This window comes from Ovis canadensis, chromosome 15, assembly GCF_042477335.2.
Source record: "Ovis canadensis isolate MfBH-ARS-UI-01 breed Bighorn chromosome 15, ARS-UI_OviCan_v2, whole genome shotgun sequence".
Classification (NCBI taxonomy): Eukaryota; Metazoa; Chordata; class Mammalia; order Artiodactyla; family Bovidae; genus Ovis; species Ovis canadensis.
In genome coordinates, this window is record NC_091259.1 from 43,538,695 (window position 1) to 43,556,603 (window position 17,909).

Sequence of the window (17,909 nt, forward strand, 5' to 3'; positions counted from 1 at the left end):
CAGAGAGGAGGGGCATGGATTTGGCCCTGATAAGCCTGAATGAAGTCTGGATTTAATCTTGAAGGCTGGTGAAAGCCACTGATGAACTTAAAATGGAGTGTGGCATGATAGCTTTTAATGTTTAGGACAGTGGTTTGAAGGGTATTGGCAGGGAAGAGGAATCAGGATAGCTGATTTTAAGACTAGGTAATATAATTTAATCTAATTACCTAATTTTAGGGTTAGGTACTCCTTACTATTCCCAGTTCTAACACAGCATACCTATGTACATGGTGAAGAAATTTCCCAGGGGATTCTGATGTACCACCATCCAAAATAAGACTATGCAGTCAAGCTTTTTTTAGTAGTTTTCAGTATTTATTTCTGTATTTCCAAATAAGATATTTATACTGCTTGGTTTCTTGATTTTTCAGTTTTAGTTAGCTATTGACATTCTACTCTAGAAAATAAAGATTTAAGGATCTTATTCCCCTCTCTGCTTTTCCTTTCCAAAAACACACTCTTATTCCAGCTTTATAATATAGTTGTAATTTTTATTTAGATCACTAGTCAATTTTTACATAGTTACATAATATAAAATATAAATATTCACTGCTGGACCATAGTTTTCTCTGTACTCATTACTAATTTATCACCAAACTCAGAGCTAGATGTGTAAATCTCTCTTTATTCAGGGCCCTCAAATAATAATTTACTAATAAGGTAAAAAATCAAAATAACAACAATGGGTAAATACTAAAAAATAAGTGCCCTTCTATTTTATCTCAGAAACCTAGATCTACTCCCCGACAACCAACCAGTGTGTTAAAAACAAAACAAAAATCCATGTTCTTCATCTCGCTTTGTTTCACTTTAATATACCAATGAATATACAGATATTTTGATATATCTTGGCTTACCTTCCATATCAGACATTATTAATTTGAAATGGTACAGAATATTGCATTATACTCATCGTGATCTTTATACCATTTCTCTGTTGATGGAAGATTAGGTTGACTGTTAACATTTGCTATTATTACAAACCATGCTGCAGTCAATGTCCATGGCCAAATGTCTTTACAGATAAGGGCAGGTGTACTTGAAGAACAGATTACTTGAAATAGAAAGACTAAGTCAGAGGATATATATGATTTTGATTTTGATTGATTTTACAAAATTGACCTTCAACAGTGTTATTTCAGTTTATACCCCCACCAAAAGTATCCCTGTTTCCCCACTGTCGTATTATCTCTGAAAACTGTATTCAGTTAACTCCTTGCTCTGGTGGCCGTATAGAAGATAGTTAAGTGGAGAAGAGTCTGAAAAGAACGTGGTCAAGTATGAAGTGGTCATATTTTGGGTAGGAGGCAAGGAAGACCTCAGTGAAAGCAGTGAAGATGGTGAGGATTGTGAGGATGGGATGGATAGGATACATGGATGCTGAGACTGGGTAGGTACAGGGCTTGGCGAACTGATTTATCCAGGGCTGGAAGGTGAGGAGGGCTACAGGTGGAGTTGAGGTTAACCTTAATGTTTGACTTGGTTAATAGCTAGGTGTGGTACTGAGCATGGGAGAGAGGAATAAGCTTGAAGAGGAATGTGGGACCTGTGGAATGCCCATGTGGAAATAAGCGATAGGTTCTGGGAAATGTGAGTTTAGGTTAGGGAGAGATTTGGAAGTAACTGTCATGGAGGTGGTAACTGATGCCCAGGCGGTAGTTGAGATCACCCAGGGTTGAGCGCTTCAAGCAGTTGGTTTTTAATTCTGGCTGCACAATTTGGTCATTTGAGGCCCTGCCCAAGAGATTTTGCTTTCTTTGGTCTGGGGCAAGGTCAGGGCATCAGTCTGTTTGAAAGTCTCTCCAGGTGATACCAGTATATGGGAGAGATTTGACATTTACTGAGGCCCATGTCCCCTGCCTGGAAATCTGATTCTGATGATCCCAATTTCAGCCTGGACATCAGTAGTTTTCAAAATACCCCCTACCCCTGGTGATTCTTGGAGAAGGCAATGGCACCCCACTCCAGTACTCTTGCCTGGAAAAGCCCATGGATGGAGGAGCCTGGTAGGCTGCAGTCCATGGGGTTGCTGAGAGTTGGACGCTACTCAGTGACTTCACTTTCACTTTTCACTTTCATGCACTGGAGAAGGAAATGGCAACCCACTCCAGTGTTCTTGCCTGGCAAATCCCAGGGACAGAGGAGCCTGGTGGGCTACAGTCTATGGGGTCATGAAGAGTCATACACAACTGAGTGACTTTCACTTTTCAACAGCAGAAGCCTGAGGATCTCCAGCCCCAGGGGGTGGGCAAAAGCAGAGACTGCTTAAAGAAGTCTAGTAGGAGATGGAGGAGGAAAACCGGGGTATGGTGGGGGGAGATTCCTTTGGAAGGAGTCCAGTCGGCAGCTTGCTTCCTGGGTGTGGTGCTTTCTGAGAAGGGTGGGCACCTGGCAGGAGAATCTGAATGTCAGTCTCTGCTGGTCTTGCGGTCAGTAGCAGAGGCCTTTGGTTTCACCAAGCTGCCTGAAGGGCCTTAGGTGGGTAGATCTTCATAATAGAGCTAGAGTTTTGAAGTTAGGTCAGAAGGCAGAGTACTGGGAGGGCAAGGCAGAAGGGAACCAGAAAGAAGGCATGGCCAGTGATAAACCTTTGTGGCAGGGGTGCAGAAATGACTTTCAAAAGCTGTGCGGCTGATATGCAGTTATAAGTTGTGATTGTGAAATGTGCCTGGCAGCCCACAGACCTAGGTTATTCTACTACACATGTTGGGGGCTGGGGGCAGAGCAAGGAGCTAAAGGATGAGAAGCCAACTGCAAGGAAGTAAAGGTGGCCGGGGAAGGTGTTGAACTGTCCCCAGGCTGTGGAGCCATTCTTATCTAAGGGGCAGACATGAGGTCTGTGGATGAAAACAGCTCATTGGCCTTGGAGGTCATTGTGCACCCAGTGAGAGGAATCTCAGCCTCGTGGTGGAAGCAGTGCTCAGTGGGCTTAGGGGTTGAAGACGACCCTTAGAGAAGAAAGCTGTCAGCCTCTGAGATCAACAGAGGGCTCATTCTTTGATTATTCACATGTATCTGGGAGGGATTGCATATTACATATCAGAGTTATCTTTTTTCCTCCTTAAAAATGTTTTTATAATCTCTTACAGTCAAGTAATAAGTAGATCTGGCTGCTTAATAAAGGAAGCTCCTGAGTTTGAAAATACAGAAGAGGGATATCCATGCTCTGTATGATGGAGACTCTGCTAATCTCATTAGCTGGAGCACGTTGGACTTGGCAAGGAGGGTTATTTGAACTGTAATATGATCTCGTATTCGCGACTCTAGACCTCACGAGGAATTATTTCTAACAGTTCTTTCAGTACATGGAGGTGTCTATTATATTTCACTTTATTAAACTCCTTTAGAATAGTTCTTTGCAAGGGCAGACTGATACAGCCTTAGAATCTTACCACATTCTATGAACTTGATTTGGAATTCTAGCCTTCCGTGTTTTCCTAGTATTTAAAATAATGCATACTTGTATAATAAAAGGCAGGGGTGGGGGTAGAGTCAGGGAGTGCAGACAGTACCACAAGGAAACGTGAAAGGCCTGTGCAGTCGGTGTGGAAGCTCAGGTGAGGGCCATCTGCTGCATAAGTAACTGGTTATAGGAACTGATTTCACATTTTGATATGATTGTTTTATAGGGACTGTATCAGAATATGTAGGTAGATGCCTTTTGGAACAGGGAGGGCCCATGGCAGAAGGCAGGAGGTGTAGAGTCTTCTTTTTGGATAAAGCTGAGGTTGGGGTCCAGCAAATGGGTCTGCTCTTAGGTCAGCTGCTCTGGGTGCTCCTCCCTGCTCTCGGGGGACCTTTACCTCATCTTACAACCCTATCCACTGTGTCCTTCCCTCTACCATCTGTTAGTGGTGGTTTGGCCTCTGGCACCAGGACGTACTATTACACGGGGGTCTTTGGAGTTACCCCTCTAATGGCCAGCACTGAGGTGGTGGCAGGCAGTGTATTAGCAGAGGGCACAGGCTAGAGGATGAGCTGGGGGCTTTGGGGCACTGCCCCGTGTGAGTGGGTGGGTGAAGGGGCTCTGACCGTCTGGACGCCATAGGCAGGCATGAGGAAGGGGCTGCAGAGCCAGACTGAAGGGGTTTACAGGGTGAGCATGGCTGGGACATGCTTTGCAGAGTTTGCATTTTGCTTCAGGCGGAGGAAACGGTGGTTAGTACAGTCATGAACTCCCAGGGGGAAGCCCCTGGCCTGGTTTCTGCCACTGCTGCCACACTGCCCCTTCCTCAAACACAGTCCCCGCTGAGAAATCCATAGCAAACCTGCCACCTGGTGGCAAGGAGACACACTCGAGGAGTCTGTGCTGAAGAGATCTTAAAATTACCTTCCTTAATTGCAAAGGTTGGCTTCTCAGTGGTAAAGAATCCACCTGCCAAGGCAGGAGACACGGGTTCAGTCCCTAGGTCTGGAAGATTCCCTAGAGGAGGAAATGGCAGACCACTCCAGTATTCTTGCCTGGAAAATCTGATGGACAGAGGAACCTGGTGGGCTGCCGTCCAGGGGATTGCAAGAGTCAGACACGACTTAGCAACTAAACAACAACAAATTGCAAAGGTAACAATAAAAAGAGAATAAAGTCACTATTTTATTTTTCTGGTTTCACCATGGGGCATGTGGGATCTTACTTCCCCAACAAGGGATCAAAATCTGCACCCCCTGCATTGGAAACTCAGAGTCTTGGGCACAGGACCATCAGGGAAGTCCCGAAAGTCACCATTTTTGAATGACAACTACTTCTAATCCTGAGAACAGTCTATTAAATGGTTCTTACGAGCCCCACTTTACAGTAAGGAGAGTGAGGACATAAAAGATACTAACCTGAGGTCCTGTAGGTAGGAAGTGATGCAGAGACTTTAGAAACAGAACAGCACTTCTCCAACATGAGCCCCTGGAGGGCTTGTTAAAACATAGGTGACTGGGCCTCAGCCCCAGGGTTTCTGATTTTGGGTGGGGCCTGATAACCTGCATGTCTAACAAATTCCCAGGTGGTGTTGAGGATGCTGGACTATGCTGTGAGTAGCACAAGGTCTGGCACCTGGTAAGCACAATATAAAGGTTTGTTAGATAAAACTGATAAAGGCAGAGTCAGGATTCCAACCTGGGCCTAATTCGAAAAACCTGTCCTTTTTTTACATCATGCTGCCTCTCAGACCGGCTTAATAAATTCAAGGCTTAATAAAACCCTCTACTTGGCCCCTTGCTGAATTTGTCTTTTAGAAAAGAAGATGGCTGGTTGGTAGTGGTTTTCATGATCGTATCCAGCTTTTGTGTGCCATAGTATTTGTTGAAGGGTTGGTTATGCCTCAGGACTTTCTCAGACCGTGGACAGCACCACAGAATGTGAGACAGAGTTCCTGCCCCCCAAGGATTTACGGCTTGGCTGGGGAAGAGACCGCTTACAAGCAGGAAAAGGTTACATCAGTGCAGGACCTTGGAAAATTATAGACTGTACAGTAACTAGGTCAGAGCAGGGCAGGAACCCCGATGTCTGCGGCATTGCAGAAGGCCTCCATGGAAGAGGCGTGTGTCCTGAAGAATGAGTGAAAGTTGGCAGTAGGCAAAATGAGCCCATGCAAGTAGGGAAGAGAGGAACAGTACTATGAGAATAAGGAGAGAAAAGCTGGAAGGGCTCACCCCCCGGTGAAGGTACTGTCTGCGTCTCATGGAGCCTGCAGTCTCTGCCTGTCTCATTCATTCTTCAGCTCAGCCTTAGGAGGCAAGTAGTTCCTTCCTCATGTTGTAGGTGAGGACACTGAGGCAGAGCAGTCAGGTGAGTTGCCTAGGGTCACACAGCCAGTGGATTCAAGTTGCCCAAGTATGTAGGAGGCTGGACAAGGTCAGGGTGAGGCAGGGGTGCAACTGAGAGGGGGTGCCTTTTTAAATGTTGGGCCTTTGGTGCTCACCTTGCCCCGATTTGATCTTGGTCTGGTTAGGAGGAGCAGTGAGAAAATAGCAGGGCAATGAAGGTTGAGGTCAGGTACTAGAGAGCCATGAGTATCAGGAGAAGGGGTTTAGAATTTGCTTCATAAGCAGCAGGGAACCCTTGATGGTTTTGGAGGACTCTTTGTGACCTCATAGACTATACAGCCCATGGGATTCTCCAGGCCAGAATACTGGAGTGGGTAGCCTATCCCTTCTCTAGGGGATCTTCCCGACCCAGGAATCAAACTGTGGTCTCCTGCATGGCAGATGGATTCTTTACCAACTGAGCCAAGTTGTCTGGGAGGCAGTAATTAATCAGTATTTGGACTAGAATAATGGGGAAAGGAAGGAACCGATGCCAGCCACTTTCTTTAAGAAACTCCAGAACTTGGTGCTGGGAGCATCTTGTTGACGGGTGGGAGAGAGAGGCAGGTTAATTGTGCTGCACCGGAAGTGGGGCGGCCAAGTCGGCCTGGTCGGGGGGTGGAGGGGGGTGGTTGACACTGCAGGGTTGATGGAGAACGAGGTTTAGGAGCGCTCTGCTCAGGGAGGGAGGGAGTGAAGGGCCGGCCGTCTGTGTTGATTGCTCTTTGGGGTTCCAGCAGGGCTCCCCCAGGGCCAGGCTCTGTGGCGTTGCCCGGCTGCGTTTCCGGCAGCCTCGCAGACCCCTTGCGGGTCCCCTGACCTGTCCTCTCCTTTCCCCTCAGCCTGCCCCCGGAGCAGACCCTCCCTCGCCAGGGCCCCAGCCAGCACCTGTCCTTCCCAGAAAACTACCAGACCCTTCCGAGGAGCAGCCGCCACCCCTCGGGGGGCTCTTCGCCCCCTCCCCGCAACCTGCCGAGCGACTACAAGTACGCGCAGGACCGAGCCAGCCACCTGAAGATGTCGAGCGAGGAGCGCCGGGCGCACCGGGACGGCACCGTGTGGCAGCTCTACGAGTGGCAGCAGCGCCAGCAGTTCCGGCACGGCAGCCCCACGGCCCCCGTCTGCGCCGGCTCCCCGGAGTTCGCCGAGCAGGGCCGGAGCAGGAGCATGTTAGAGGTGCCCCGCTCCATCTCCATGCCTCCGTCTCCCTCGGACCTCCCTCCGCCGGGACCCCCAAGGGCGTTCCCACCCCGGCGGCCCCACACGCCGGCAGAGAGGGTCACTGTGAAGCCGCCGGACCAGAGGATGAGCGTAGACATCTCGCTGGGGGGTTCTCCCAGGAAGGCATGGGGCCCCGCCACCAAGGTGAGACTCTGGAGGCCCTGCCAAGCTGCCGGGCCGCCCCGCCTTATGGCGTTGGAGCTTCCCATGGTTTGAACACCCATTCGAGCGATGCAGGGTAATGCTAGGTAACGCTTCTGCGGTTCTGTACTGCAGCACTGGGTGCAGCACTGAGGCTTTGATTCTCGCCACAGCCCTGTGAGGCGGGTGCTGTTTTCTCAGGAGTCCCTGCTCTCTGCAGGTAGAGCATTCCTGTGAAACCTTTTGTAAGCCAAGATGGCCTAAAGCAAAGAAGCAATTACCTTTTTCTGTAAAAGCGAAAATCTCCATTGGATTTCAGTTATCAAAACACAGGTACTAAAGGTAGGTCTTCTGTAAAATCAAAGTGGCATATAACAAATTTTTGGAAAGCAGGAGATCCCTGTGTGCTCATTTCACATTTGAGAACTTTTTGGCCTTAAGGGGTGAAGTTACTTGCACAGGGTCACACAACTCAAACTCTACTTTCTTGCAGCCTGGAAGGCAGGGAAAGATGTCTGTGTTCAACCAGTTCAGTTATTTATAAGAACTCGACTTAAGGTTGAGCCTTCGAGGGTCTGTCACAGTTAAACATTGTCGGAACCCCGTGTGAAGGGTGTGCATCTGCGTTAGACAGGTGAAGAGTCAGGCTGAGAAAGGGGCCCAGCCCTGGGCTCAGCTGCCCGGGTACTGAGTGGCAGAGGCTCCACCCTGGCCCCACTGCCTTGTCTGGCTCCCCGTGTGATGTCTGGTCTCCTCTTCTGCAGAACTCCTCTCATGTGGACCGACGCTCCATGCCCTCCATGGGTTACATGACCCACACTGTCAGCGCTCCCAGTTTACATGGAAAATCGGTAAGCAGCGCCTCCTCTCCCGTTCCGGGTGACTGAACTGATCCAGCTTGCGAAGGGTTCCTCTCGTCAGGGTTCTTCCGGAAGCTAGTCAGAGGCAATCTGTATTTTAGAGATGAGGAACTGAGGCTCAGAGAAGTCAAATGAGCTGCCCAGGCCCGTCTCGCCGGGACTGGGTCCTCCTGAGGTCAGCAGGAGAACTTGGGGAAAGTGGAAGAGAATGTGGAATGGAGGAGGATGTGGTGTGTCTTCTTTTTGGGGCAGCGTTCTCCAGCCACCTGCCTTCCCCCCCGCCCTGTTGGCATCTCTCCTTTCTTCCCCGCGTTTGCTTTGATGAGTTCCCTGTCTTCAAAGTTCAAGTCTGGGTGAGGCTGCACTGCTGGGGGCTGTTTCCTGATACACACTACGTCCTGCATCTCCCTTTCTGCCAGCGCCGTTATTTGTCCTAATGACAGAATTGGTGCCGTAATTACTCAGCGGTGTCGCATCAGTGCTGTCCCGGCAGCGGGGTGAAGAGTAATGATAGCGTCGTGCTCCCGAGGTGGCTCATTTCCTCACGATGTGTCTTGCACACCCGCAGCTGGAGGAGCTCTCACTGCTTCTCGCCCAGTTACGGCAGCACCAGGCCAGGCTGGCCAGTGTGCGAAATTTCGCCATCGGCCAGTTACTACAGCACCAGCTGACCTTTCCCTCCTGCCAGGTCAGCGCTGGTGGGCCCTCTCAGGGCTGGGGCCCACCCTGGGGACCAGGGAGTGCCATGCTGACCTGTGCTGCCTTGTGCCCGTGCTCTAGTCTGTCCTTTGTCTGGCTCTTTCCCTTGTTTCTGCCTGTTCGCTTCTGGATGCTACTGCCGGACACCGTGCGGCTGTCATGAGGCCCGTGCCCCTAGTGCTTGGGAGCAGGGGGGCGGCTGCATGGGGTGTGAAGGACCTGGATTGTGGCTTCTTTGCCTGTGAGTAGTGATTGCCAGGCTGGTGTGTGGTCATGTCCAAGGGCTGTGCTGGTTGTCATCCTTGTTGCCACCTTGGGCACTCCTTGCGATGCTGAAAGGTGTGTGTCAGCCCAGAAGAAGGCATCACGTCCTCTCATCTGGACAGTGCCCTGCTGATTGACAGAGCATCCTCACACCCCTTAGCCTGGTGAACTTCACAGTAACCTGGAACAGCTTAGGTGAGACAGGTGGGGAAGTGATTTGCCCAGGATCCTGCAGTCAGGGGTATGCAAGGCCGGAGCCGAATTGCAGGTCCTGTCTGGCACAGTGTTTCCAAGACATGGGGGGGGTTGCAGGCAAGCTCCTTGCGTGGCCAGTCAGTTGTTATCCTGGGCATCATCCTAAAGAAAATGCTGGTCCACACAAGGCTGGCCTCCTGGCTGCACAGAAGTAGGTAGAGGACAGATGAGGAGGGTGAGGGATTGTCACCTTCCTTTCCTGTCCTATTTTAGTGGGCCCTGAAGGACTCAGGAAATGTCTTTGGAAAAGTGAATCTAAGGCAACATATGCAAAAATCCTAAGTTGTGAATTTGGGTGATTTTTTAATAACATTGCTCTGTGCAATCCCTCTTACTGCTGTGGAACTGAGCTGACTGAGGAAGTAGGAATGGGTGAGGAGACAGTTTAGAATCAGAAATAAGATCTTGGAAGCCACTGGTGTCCCTGGCCATGGTCCTTAAGGCCTTCTTATGCTTTAAAACACTGCCTAAACATTTAGCATTATTTATTTATTCTTAAAAAATACTTCAGCAAGCCTGTAGTCTATTTTTTAATTTTGGGGATTAAAAAAATTAATCACACAACTTTTGGGATCTTAGTTCCCTGACTAGGGATCAAACCCATGATCCCTGCAGTGGAAGCACAGCATCTTGACCACTGGGGAAGTCCCTGCTTTTGTTGGCATTACATCAGAGCTGTAAACCCAGACCACACTTGCAGCCCTGGCTTGCTGAGAGGCCTCTGAGCTGGCTGAGAAAGTGCTGGACTGTTTTTCTGAAGCTTTCATAGTCCCTCTGCCTCACAGTTAGCTTCTGTAATCCATTACGTGGAAAGCACCAGTTCTAGGGAATCAGAGAGTCTTTTTCTTATTCTCACTGCTTCTGGTCATTATACTGAAGAACTCAACAGACTGTCAGAGATGACGCAGGCAGGTCGGTTTGCCTGGACCTTCCTGATCTAGCTCCTGGCACAGCCACCTTGACTTCATGCTGAGCAAATGGAGCCAGAACCTCCCGGGGACTTTATGTAGCCTCAGGTGCTTATCCTCTGGGAATCCAAGGTCGTAAGGGGACCTCCCTGGGTCACCTGCGTCTTCTCCATGCCTCTTCCAGGCACCAGTCTGCAGCGATCAGGGGTCATTTTCCTCTGCACAGTGCAGAGGTCTGGCGACCAGGTTTGGAACGTAGCATGTCCCCCAGGGAGACCCCTCTAGCTCTGTGTCCGGAGCTCACCTCCACCTCAGCTGCGCTGCTCTCCTAGCCCTCTGATGTGATGTGTGCTGGCCCCCTGCTCCCCTCAGACTGTCCCCAGCCCATGGTGGGGGCACACTGGCCTTCCCCACATGGTGCACCCGTGAGATCCACCATGCTGAGGGGCTCTGAGCTGCACCAAGACATCTGTGCTTCCTCTGTGGCTCGGATATGTTGTTCTCCTGTGGTCTCTTGTCCCTGAAGCTGCACCATGTAAATGATTCACACTCGAAGGGACACCTTTGGGTTTTCATAGCTGTCTTTTTTTCTCTCTCTGCTTCATTTGAAGGCTGACGATACCTACCTCCAGCTGAAGAAAGACCTGGAGTACCTGGACCTAAAGGTGAGTGGCCTCAGGGGTCTGCTTTCCTTGGTGCTTACCTTTCTGAGTGTCAGCCTCATCAGAGACCAGCCCCAAAGCCAGAGGCCTTGCGGGTCTTATAAATCTGGGTTTCAAATGAAGATGTCGCCTATCTGAATCAGAAGGCAGAAGTTTTGTTTTGGTGTTTTTGATTTTTTTTTCCTTTGGTTGCTGTGGCTTTGAAAATTTCATTTTTCAAATGGAATGTAATTAACATATTACATTGTATTGGTTCCAGGTGTACAACAAAATGACATTTGTATGTGTTAGGAAGTGACTGTAAGTCTGATTAACATCCATCACCATTCTTGGTTATGAATTCTTTTTTCCTGTGATGAGAACTTTTAAGATCTACTCTCTAAGCAACTTTCAAATACGCAATGTAGTATTAATAACTATAGTCACCATGCTGTATATTACTGCCTCATGATTTATTTATTTTATATCTGGAAGTTTCTCCCTTTCAGAAGAGTTTTATTTCTTATAGCCTCTGACACTGGGCTCTTAGTTTCTTATGAATTTTGCTGCCAGGTTTCTGGTTTACAAAATGAGGGCACACACACTTGCTCTCTTCCTGTCGTTGGTTAGAACCACAGGGTCTCTCCAGATGATACTGAGCTGCTTCTTCAGAGCCTCCAATGGGGTAGGGGTGGGTTTGGTTCACAGGATGTCCCTGATGCGTGTTTTCAGGCACCGCTAGTTGAGTGGCTTCAGTTTTGTTGCTGGGGGAGCAGGTACCACACAGAATCCGGTGCCCCTGAGGGGTACTGTGGTCTTCTACCCGTGTTTAGGAGATGAACACCAGACCCCTCCCTGTAGGTGATGAAGTTCAGGCTCTAAATCAACCTCCAGAGCACAGAGAGAACTGGGCAAGTTGCTGGAGAAGCGAGAGGCATTCTGCCAGGAAGAGAGCAGCTATTGTTTTGTTCCCACAGCTCTCCAAAAGCTCCCACTGTGAAAAGCACTTCTTATGCCTGAGGCAGGACATAGACTGAAGGAATGTGACCTTTAATTTACTGTGGGTGTGAGAGGGCGGGCAAGGGCCCCCAAGGGAGGACACCCAGGTGATGGTCACTGAGGCATGCCTCCCTCAGCCTCCAGGGTACCTGCTTGACATATTTTTAACCCGGGCTCATCATCCAGCCTTGCAGAAGCAGGACTATGAGTGCTGGGTCCTCAGGCAGCAGATGAGAGGCCTCCCCACTCTGAGGCAAGATCGAGGCCTTTGATTAGGAATCGCTCACTTAACTTACCTATCTGTTAATAACTTGAGCGTTTGTGCTATACCCAGCTCGGAGAAACTGGGGGAGAGGCAAGAGAAAAACTAAGGCTTTCTTTCCTTGAGAAACTTCCAAATGCTCTGGGCTGGGGAAAGAAAATATCCTGAAATAACACAGATTTATGGCAAGGAGTGTATAAAGATGTGTCTGGCTCAGTGCTCAGATCTGAGAGAGTGAGGATCCCCGTGGGCTGACGTGTCAGCAAGGCTTCTGGAGGCGGCAGCATGTGTCTGGAGCCTTGAAGAACCAGAGGGCTTGGGTTGGTTGAAATTAAAGGAAAGGGAACGGTGGGAGCCAGGGTGTGCCTGGGGCTCTGGAGACGTTGGGGCAGATTGTTCAGGTTCCTGAATCTGTCCTAGGCTTTAGGACGGAAGGTGCAGTGAACAAAAGTCAGACTTGGCTTTCATAGTTGAGCTAAACAAAGAGGGTTCTCTCAAAGCCAGGATGTCTCCTAGCTTATGTGGTCGTTAGGTCATGCAGAACATGAGTGAGTGTTGTTGGTGGTGGCAGTCAGCCCTCAGGATGCCAAGTGCTCAGACATGGTGGCGTGGGCCAGATGGGCAACCCAGCCCAGCCTCCAATACTCTGATCCTGGGCAGGTCCTCCCGCCATGCCCACCTTCCCTGTCTGACCTAGAGCGAGGATCAGTAGCCCTTGATCTACACCTGCTCAGGGTATCCCCGCATCCTTGTTCCCTGGCCTCACCGTGCCCCCGTTCAGTTCTTCTTTCACTGTGGCTCTGGGGCCATGCAGGCCACACAGAAGTATTTGTAGAGCATCTGTGATGTCATCTGGGCCTGTGGGAGAGGCGTGGCTCACGGCAGCACAAGTGTACCTTGTAGAACTCTTCAGCATGCTTGGTGCATGGGAACTTAATAAAGCGCCTGAGCCAGAGTCACAGGAAGTAGCTGTCTTCTGATTCCCATCTGTGTGGGATAGCTGATCTCACAGTGGGTCCCAGAGAGAAGATCCAGCTCAGGTTTGTTTAAAGATTGTAGTAGTGTGTGTGCTAAGTCTCTTCAGTCGTGTCTGACTCTCTGTGACCCCATGGACTGCAGCCCACCAGGCTCCTCTGCCCATGGGATTCTCCAGGCAAGAGTAGTGGAATGGGTTACTATTGCTTCCTCCAGGGGATCTTCCAGACCCAGGGATCAAACCTGCATTGAGCTAAAGGGATTGAGAGAGAGGGGAGGGGTAACTGAGGTATAGGATAATGGAGCAGAGCCAGAAGGCCCTGTGAGTCCTGACTCCCCACAGAAACTGAATAGCCACAGAGGGTGTGTATGTCAGTTACCGTGTATTACTTCACTTCTATTCAATTAAGTAACCCCTGTAAGTAGCCCTATAAAGGAGGTGGTGGTATATTTTTCACTAACCAAACCTCAAAGAAATAAACGACTTTCCCAAGGCTGTGTTGGTAGTCACTGAGGAATCCATACTTGGGTGTAGCACTGACTCTGACACTGGTGCTCTAAAGCCCCCTGCCTCCTGGCCGCTTTTACAATACCGCCTCTACTACTGTGGACCCAAAGGCATTCGTCTTTTTATGGAGCTGAACTGGGATTTTTCTGCCAGGAAATGTGCATGCTGTGTTAGAGAGAGGCAAGGTGGATCCTTGTGTCTTTACCAGCTAGGAGCCGTGTGTGACCAAAACAGTAGCTCGTGATTGGAAATTGTCACTGTTTGCCATGAAAAACAGCTGTGTTGATGCCAGCACTTCCCTGCTCTTATAGTTGCTACTCCAGTTGCTAAGCTCCTCTTAGAGAACCCGTCCCCCAGTGACAGCACCAGCAGATGAGAGACACTTGGCTTACCAGCAGCACGTGTGGGGAAAGATGCCAGGGTTTGTGCTGTGAGTCACTTTCAGAAAGGTTGACATCTGAACGGGTGTGTAGCCCAACCTGTGTGCGGAGATGCCGCTGAGCACACCCCTGCTGTGATCAGCTTCTTGGGAGAGGTTCCTCCTGGGTCCTCAAGAGGAGAGCTAAGCCTTTCTGGAGAAAGATAGTCTCCCTGCCCCCACCAGGTGGGCCTAGGGTCCCCCATGTCTCTATCCCAAGTGCCACAGACTTGAGGATCCCAAGCCCACGTCCCATCAGCTGATCCTCATCTTCCAGAACCAGTTGGTGGTGTGTGCTTGCCCATGTGTTGTGGAGTCTGGTCTGAGCATTCCTTCTGGGGTGCCAAAGGATCAAGTAGAAGCAGACTCCACTGTCTTAAAAAATGCTGTGTGTTAGTGTTCTTTGGAAATGTTGATTTCCTTGGCATTTTACTTGATGTTGCCAGGGTGGAAAGGATTTCATGTTGATTAAGCATCTGTTCCTGCCTGGCATTGTTTGGGCACCTGATGTTCATCATCTCACTTAAATCCTCTGCGAGCAAATACAAATTATTATCCCCACCACACTAATCAAATTACCCAGAGGGGTAATTTCTGCAAAGTTAGGCAACTGAGATTCGAACCCTGTGACTAACTTCACACCTGCCTCCTTTCTTCCCAGTGCCTGCCCTGAAGTTGTATTCACTGAGTTGTATTTTTGGCATTAATGTTCTGCTCTTCAGAACCCTACACCTAAGCCAGGTCTAAGAAGCAGGTGTGAGGATTTGCAGTTATTGACAGCTTGAACTATTTTTATGTAACTGGAAAGCAGGGAAAGTGAGGTAGGGAGAGGGTACCTGCAGCCGCATTAGGTGGAGCAGTTGCAATCAGCCCCAGAGGGGCTCTTGTCCCTGGTGAGAGATGTTATCAGTGGCTCCAAGTGCCTAGTCTCTGGACTTTTTCCTGTCTGAGCTTGAGATCGGGGCTTCTCTGTTCAGAGCCTGTTTCCGGAGCAGAGTCCTTAAGTCATGGTCTGGGACATCATCTGTCTCAGGATGGCCCGGAGCTTGATTTAAAAAATTGCAGGTCTGGAGGATGCTTGGCATCTCTGGAAATGATGCCCAGAATTCTATGTTTTTAAAAATCAAGCTCTGGCGGGATTTTTGTGCACAGAAAGTTGAGGTCTGTTATTCTGGAGAGAGGTTGTTAACCTTGGTCATGAACTAGAGCAACCAGTTGTTTTTAAAATGCATATGGATGCTTGGGTCTTACCCTTTAGAGACTCTGATTTAATTGGTAGTACTCAGGTATCACCCTTTAAGAAGGAAAGAATGGGAGGGAAGGGAGGAAACAAAAACTCCCTAGGTGCTTCTCATGTGTAGCTGTGGCTGAGAAACATGGTTTCAAAGCAGTGATCCTCAAAATGTGATCCCAGATTGACAGTGTCAGCACTTCCTAGGAATTTGTCAGAAATGCGAAATGTTGGGTCCCACCCCAGAGCTGCTTAGTGAGAACCACTGGTGATGGGGCCCAGCAAATTTGTATATTCACAGCCCTCCAGGTGATTCTGAAGGATGCTCGAGTTTAAGAACCCCTTTTTAAAGCAGTGGCTCCCACTCCTGGCTACCTATTAGACTCACCCAGAAGGGCTTTTAAGAATCCCAGTGCCCAGGCCCCACCACAGACCAGTTACATCCAAATTCTCTTGGAGTGGGACTCGGGCATCAGTATTTTTGAAAGCTCCTGTGTGATCTCAGTGTTGGAGGCAGAGATGAGATCCAGTCTTGGCAGGTGGGGAGAGTGGTCCCTCATGGGAGCTGGAAGCATTTGGCATCATTGGTAAGACAATCATTTAGGTGTAGCAGCAAGAGTCTGAGGGACCCAAGGTGGAAAATGTGGTGGGGCTGAAACTAACGCATGGCTCCATGCTAAACCACAGATTTGGTATCTTTCAGTATGTGATGGGGGAGGATGCAGGAAGAAGCAGAGTCCCCTCTTGCCTTCAGAACCAGGAAGGACATGGGCACTGAAATCGGCGCTCTCACGAAGACCCTCCAGGCAGCGCTTAGGAAGCCGGTTTACAGATGAGGGAACTGAAATCTGGAAAGGTCCACTGGCTGGGAAGCAGCATAACCAGCTGAGACCCACTCATTAAAACTGCACAACACACATCCTCCTAAGGCTTCCCCTTGCCACATCCCCAAATTCTGGCTCTTTCAAATGTCGTTTGATGTCTTACCTGTTACATTTTGTTGTATTTGCCTTTCTGTTTGGAACAGATAAAAAATAATGAACCTTTGATCAACGTGCTTTACAAAGTGCTGAAGAAGTCAGCACGGGGCTGTCGGCCCAGGAGAAGCGTAAGATGACCTGATCTGTGTCTCCAGGCGGGGCCATTCCATTGCTTCTGGCTCAGTGCCGACTCCATCACTTGCTTAACCAGGGGCTCTCCTGACCGCCCCCAGGCTTCCTGCAAGTCATTTTCGGTTTATTTTCTTTCTACTGAAGCTCCCTCAGCGTTTTGGCTGGTGCACCAGGCTGAGCCTCTCATCTGTAGTGTTTTGTGACTCCATCTTTTGTGCTGCCGTCAGGGGGCGGAGCGGGGGCCTGCCTAGCTTGCCACCAGCTTGTGTTGTGTTCCCATTCTCACTCGTCTGCCTCCGTGGTGAGGGCTGCCCTAGAGCACGCGTTCCTGGGGAGGGAGCAGCAGTTCCTGGTCACCTTGGAGGAGCTGGGGTGTCCTGAGATTCTACCGTAGCCCTGATATTAGGGTGGCCCTACTTTGGGAAAAGGTGTTGATGTTTGAAAACATTCTAGATCTGGACTAGAACAAAGCACCCACCTGCCCATCACCCTCCTCTTTGAGAGATGCAGAGGCAATGCCTGAAACGTGGCCAGCTCTTATAGCATCCCACGGGAGGCTGCAGGTGGGAATGCAGGAGCTGTGTCCAGCCATCTTAAGCCCTGAGCGAAGGTGTCTTCGAGTGTACAGGAGGGGAGTCAGATGCCTGGGTGACCGTTAATTCCTTTCTGACGCCAAGACTCTTTCAAATGAACGAGTGCCCACTTACTTCACTTTTTCTGGTGACTTAGTTGGACCCACAGTTGTGGACTCATAGTTAATGTTCTGAATGGATTTAAGCATTGCTATCACAAAGTGCAATTTGGAAAGGAAAATTAGATGTAACGTACTGCTGTGACTATGTTTAGTAGCCTTGATTCTCTGGAATGAAGCTAAATTTAGAAGCTTAAAGGGGCTGTGAGCTATCTAAACACTGTCCCGTAGCCTCTGCCCTGAAGCCTGTGACCTTTACCCCATAGAAAGAGGACGTAGGCCCTGAGCACAGCCAGCACACCTGGTTTTGTTACATTCACAGGCTCACTAAACAAACGCTTCTCAAATATCCTCAGTACTTTGGGCCCTGGGCTGGGCTTTGAGGTTACAGAGAAAATACGTGACAGTCCCCACTGCTGCTGCTGCTGCTAAGTCGCTTCAGTCATGTCCTACTCTGTGCGACCCCATAGACAGCAGCCCACCAGGCTCCCGTCTCTGGGATTCTCCAGGCAAGAGTATTGGAGTGGGTTGCCATTGCCTTCTCCAATGCATGAAAGTGAAAAGTGAAAGTGAAGTTGCTCAGTCATGTCTGACTCCTCGCGACCCCATGGACTGCAGCCCACCAGGCTCCTGCATCCATGGGATCCCCACAGTTACTCCTAAATATATTACTGTCAAGTAAGAGGAAACAGATTGTCTACTAAGGCTCCTAGCAGTGGCAGACACCAGGTGTGTGAGGATATCCCCGGATGGGTACCAGGCCCAGATGGAGGGAGGGAGACAGAAGGACAGCAAGTGGGTCCCGTCAGCTGAGTTTCTAATCCTAATAGACTCGGTCACTTGAATTCCTAAGTTGTAGCACCTTAAAAGCCTCACATTAAGAGGGGAC

General features: G+C 49.6%; 1 protein-coding gene across 4 annotated transcripts in view; it reads left to right on the forward strand.

Moving 5' to 3' along the window:
- Nucleotides 1-17,909, forward strand: part of PLEKHA7 (pleckstrin homology domain containing A7) — a 220,434-nt gene that overhangs the window by 174,785 nt on the left and 27,740 nt on the right. For all 4 annotated transcript variants that reach the window (XM_069554252.1, XM_069554253.1, XM_069554254.1 and 1 more), the window contains 3 exons: nucleotides 6,678-7,200; nucleotides 7,962-8,048; nucleotides 10,795-10,848. In XM_069554252.1, the coding sequence (XP_069410353.1) occupies nucleotides 6,678-7,200; nucleotides 7,962-8,048; nucleotides 10,795-10,848 (664 nt within the window). The remainder of the gene's footprint in view (nucleotides 1-6,677; nucleotides 7,201-7,961; nucleotides 8,049-10,794; nucleotides 10,849-17,909) is intronic.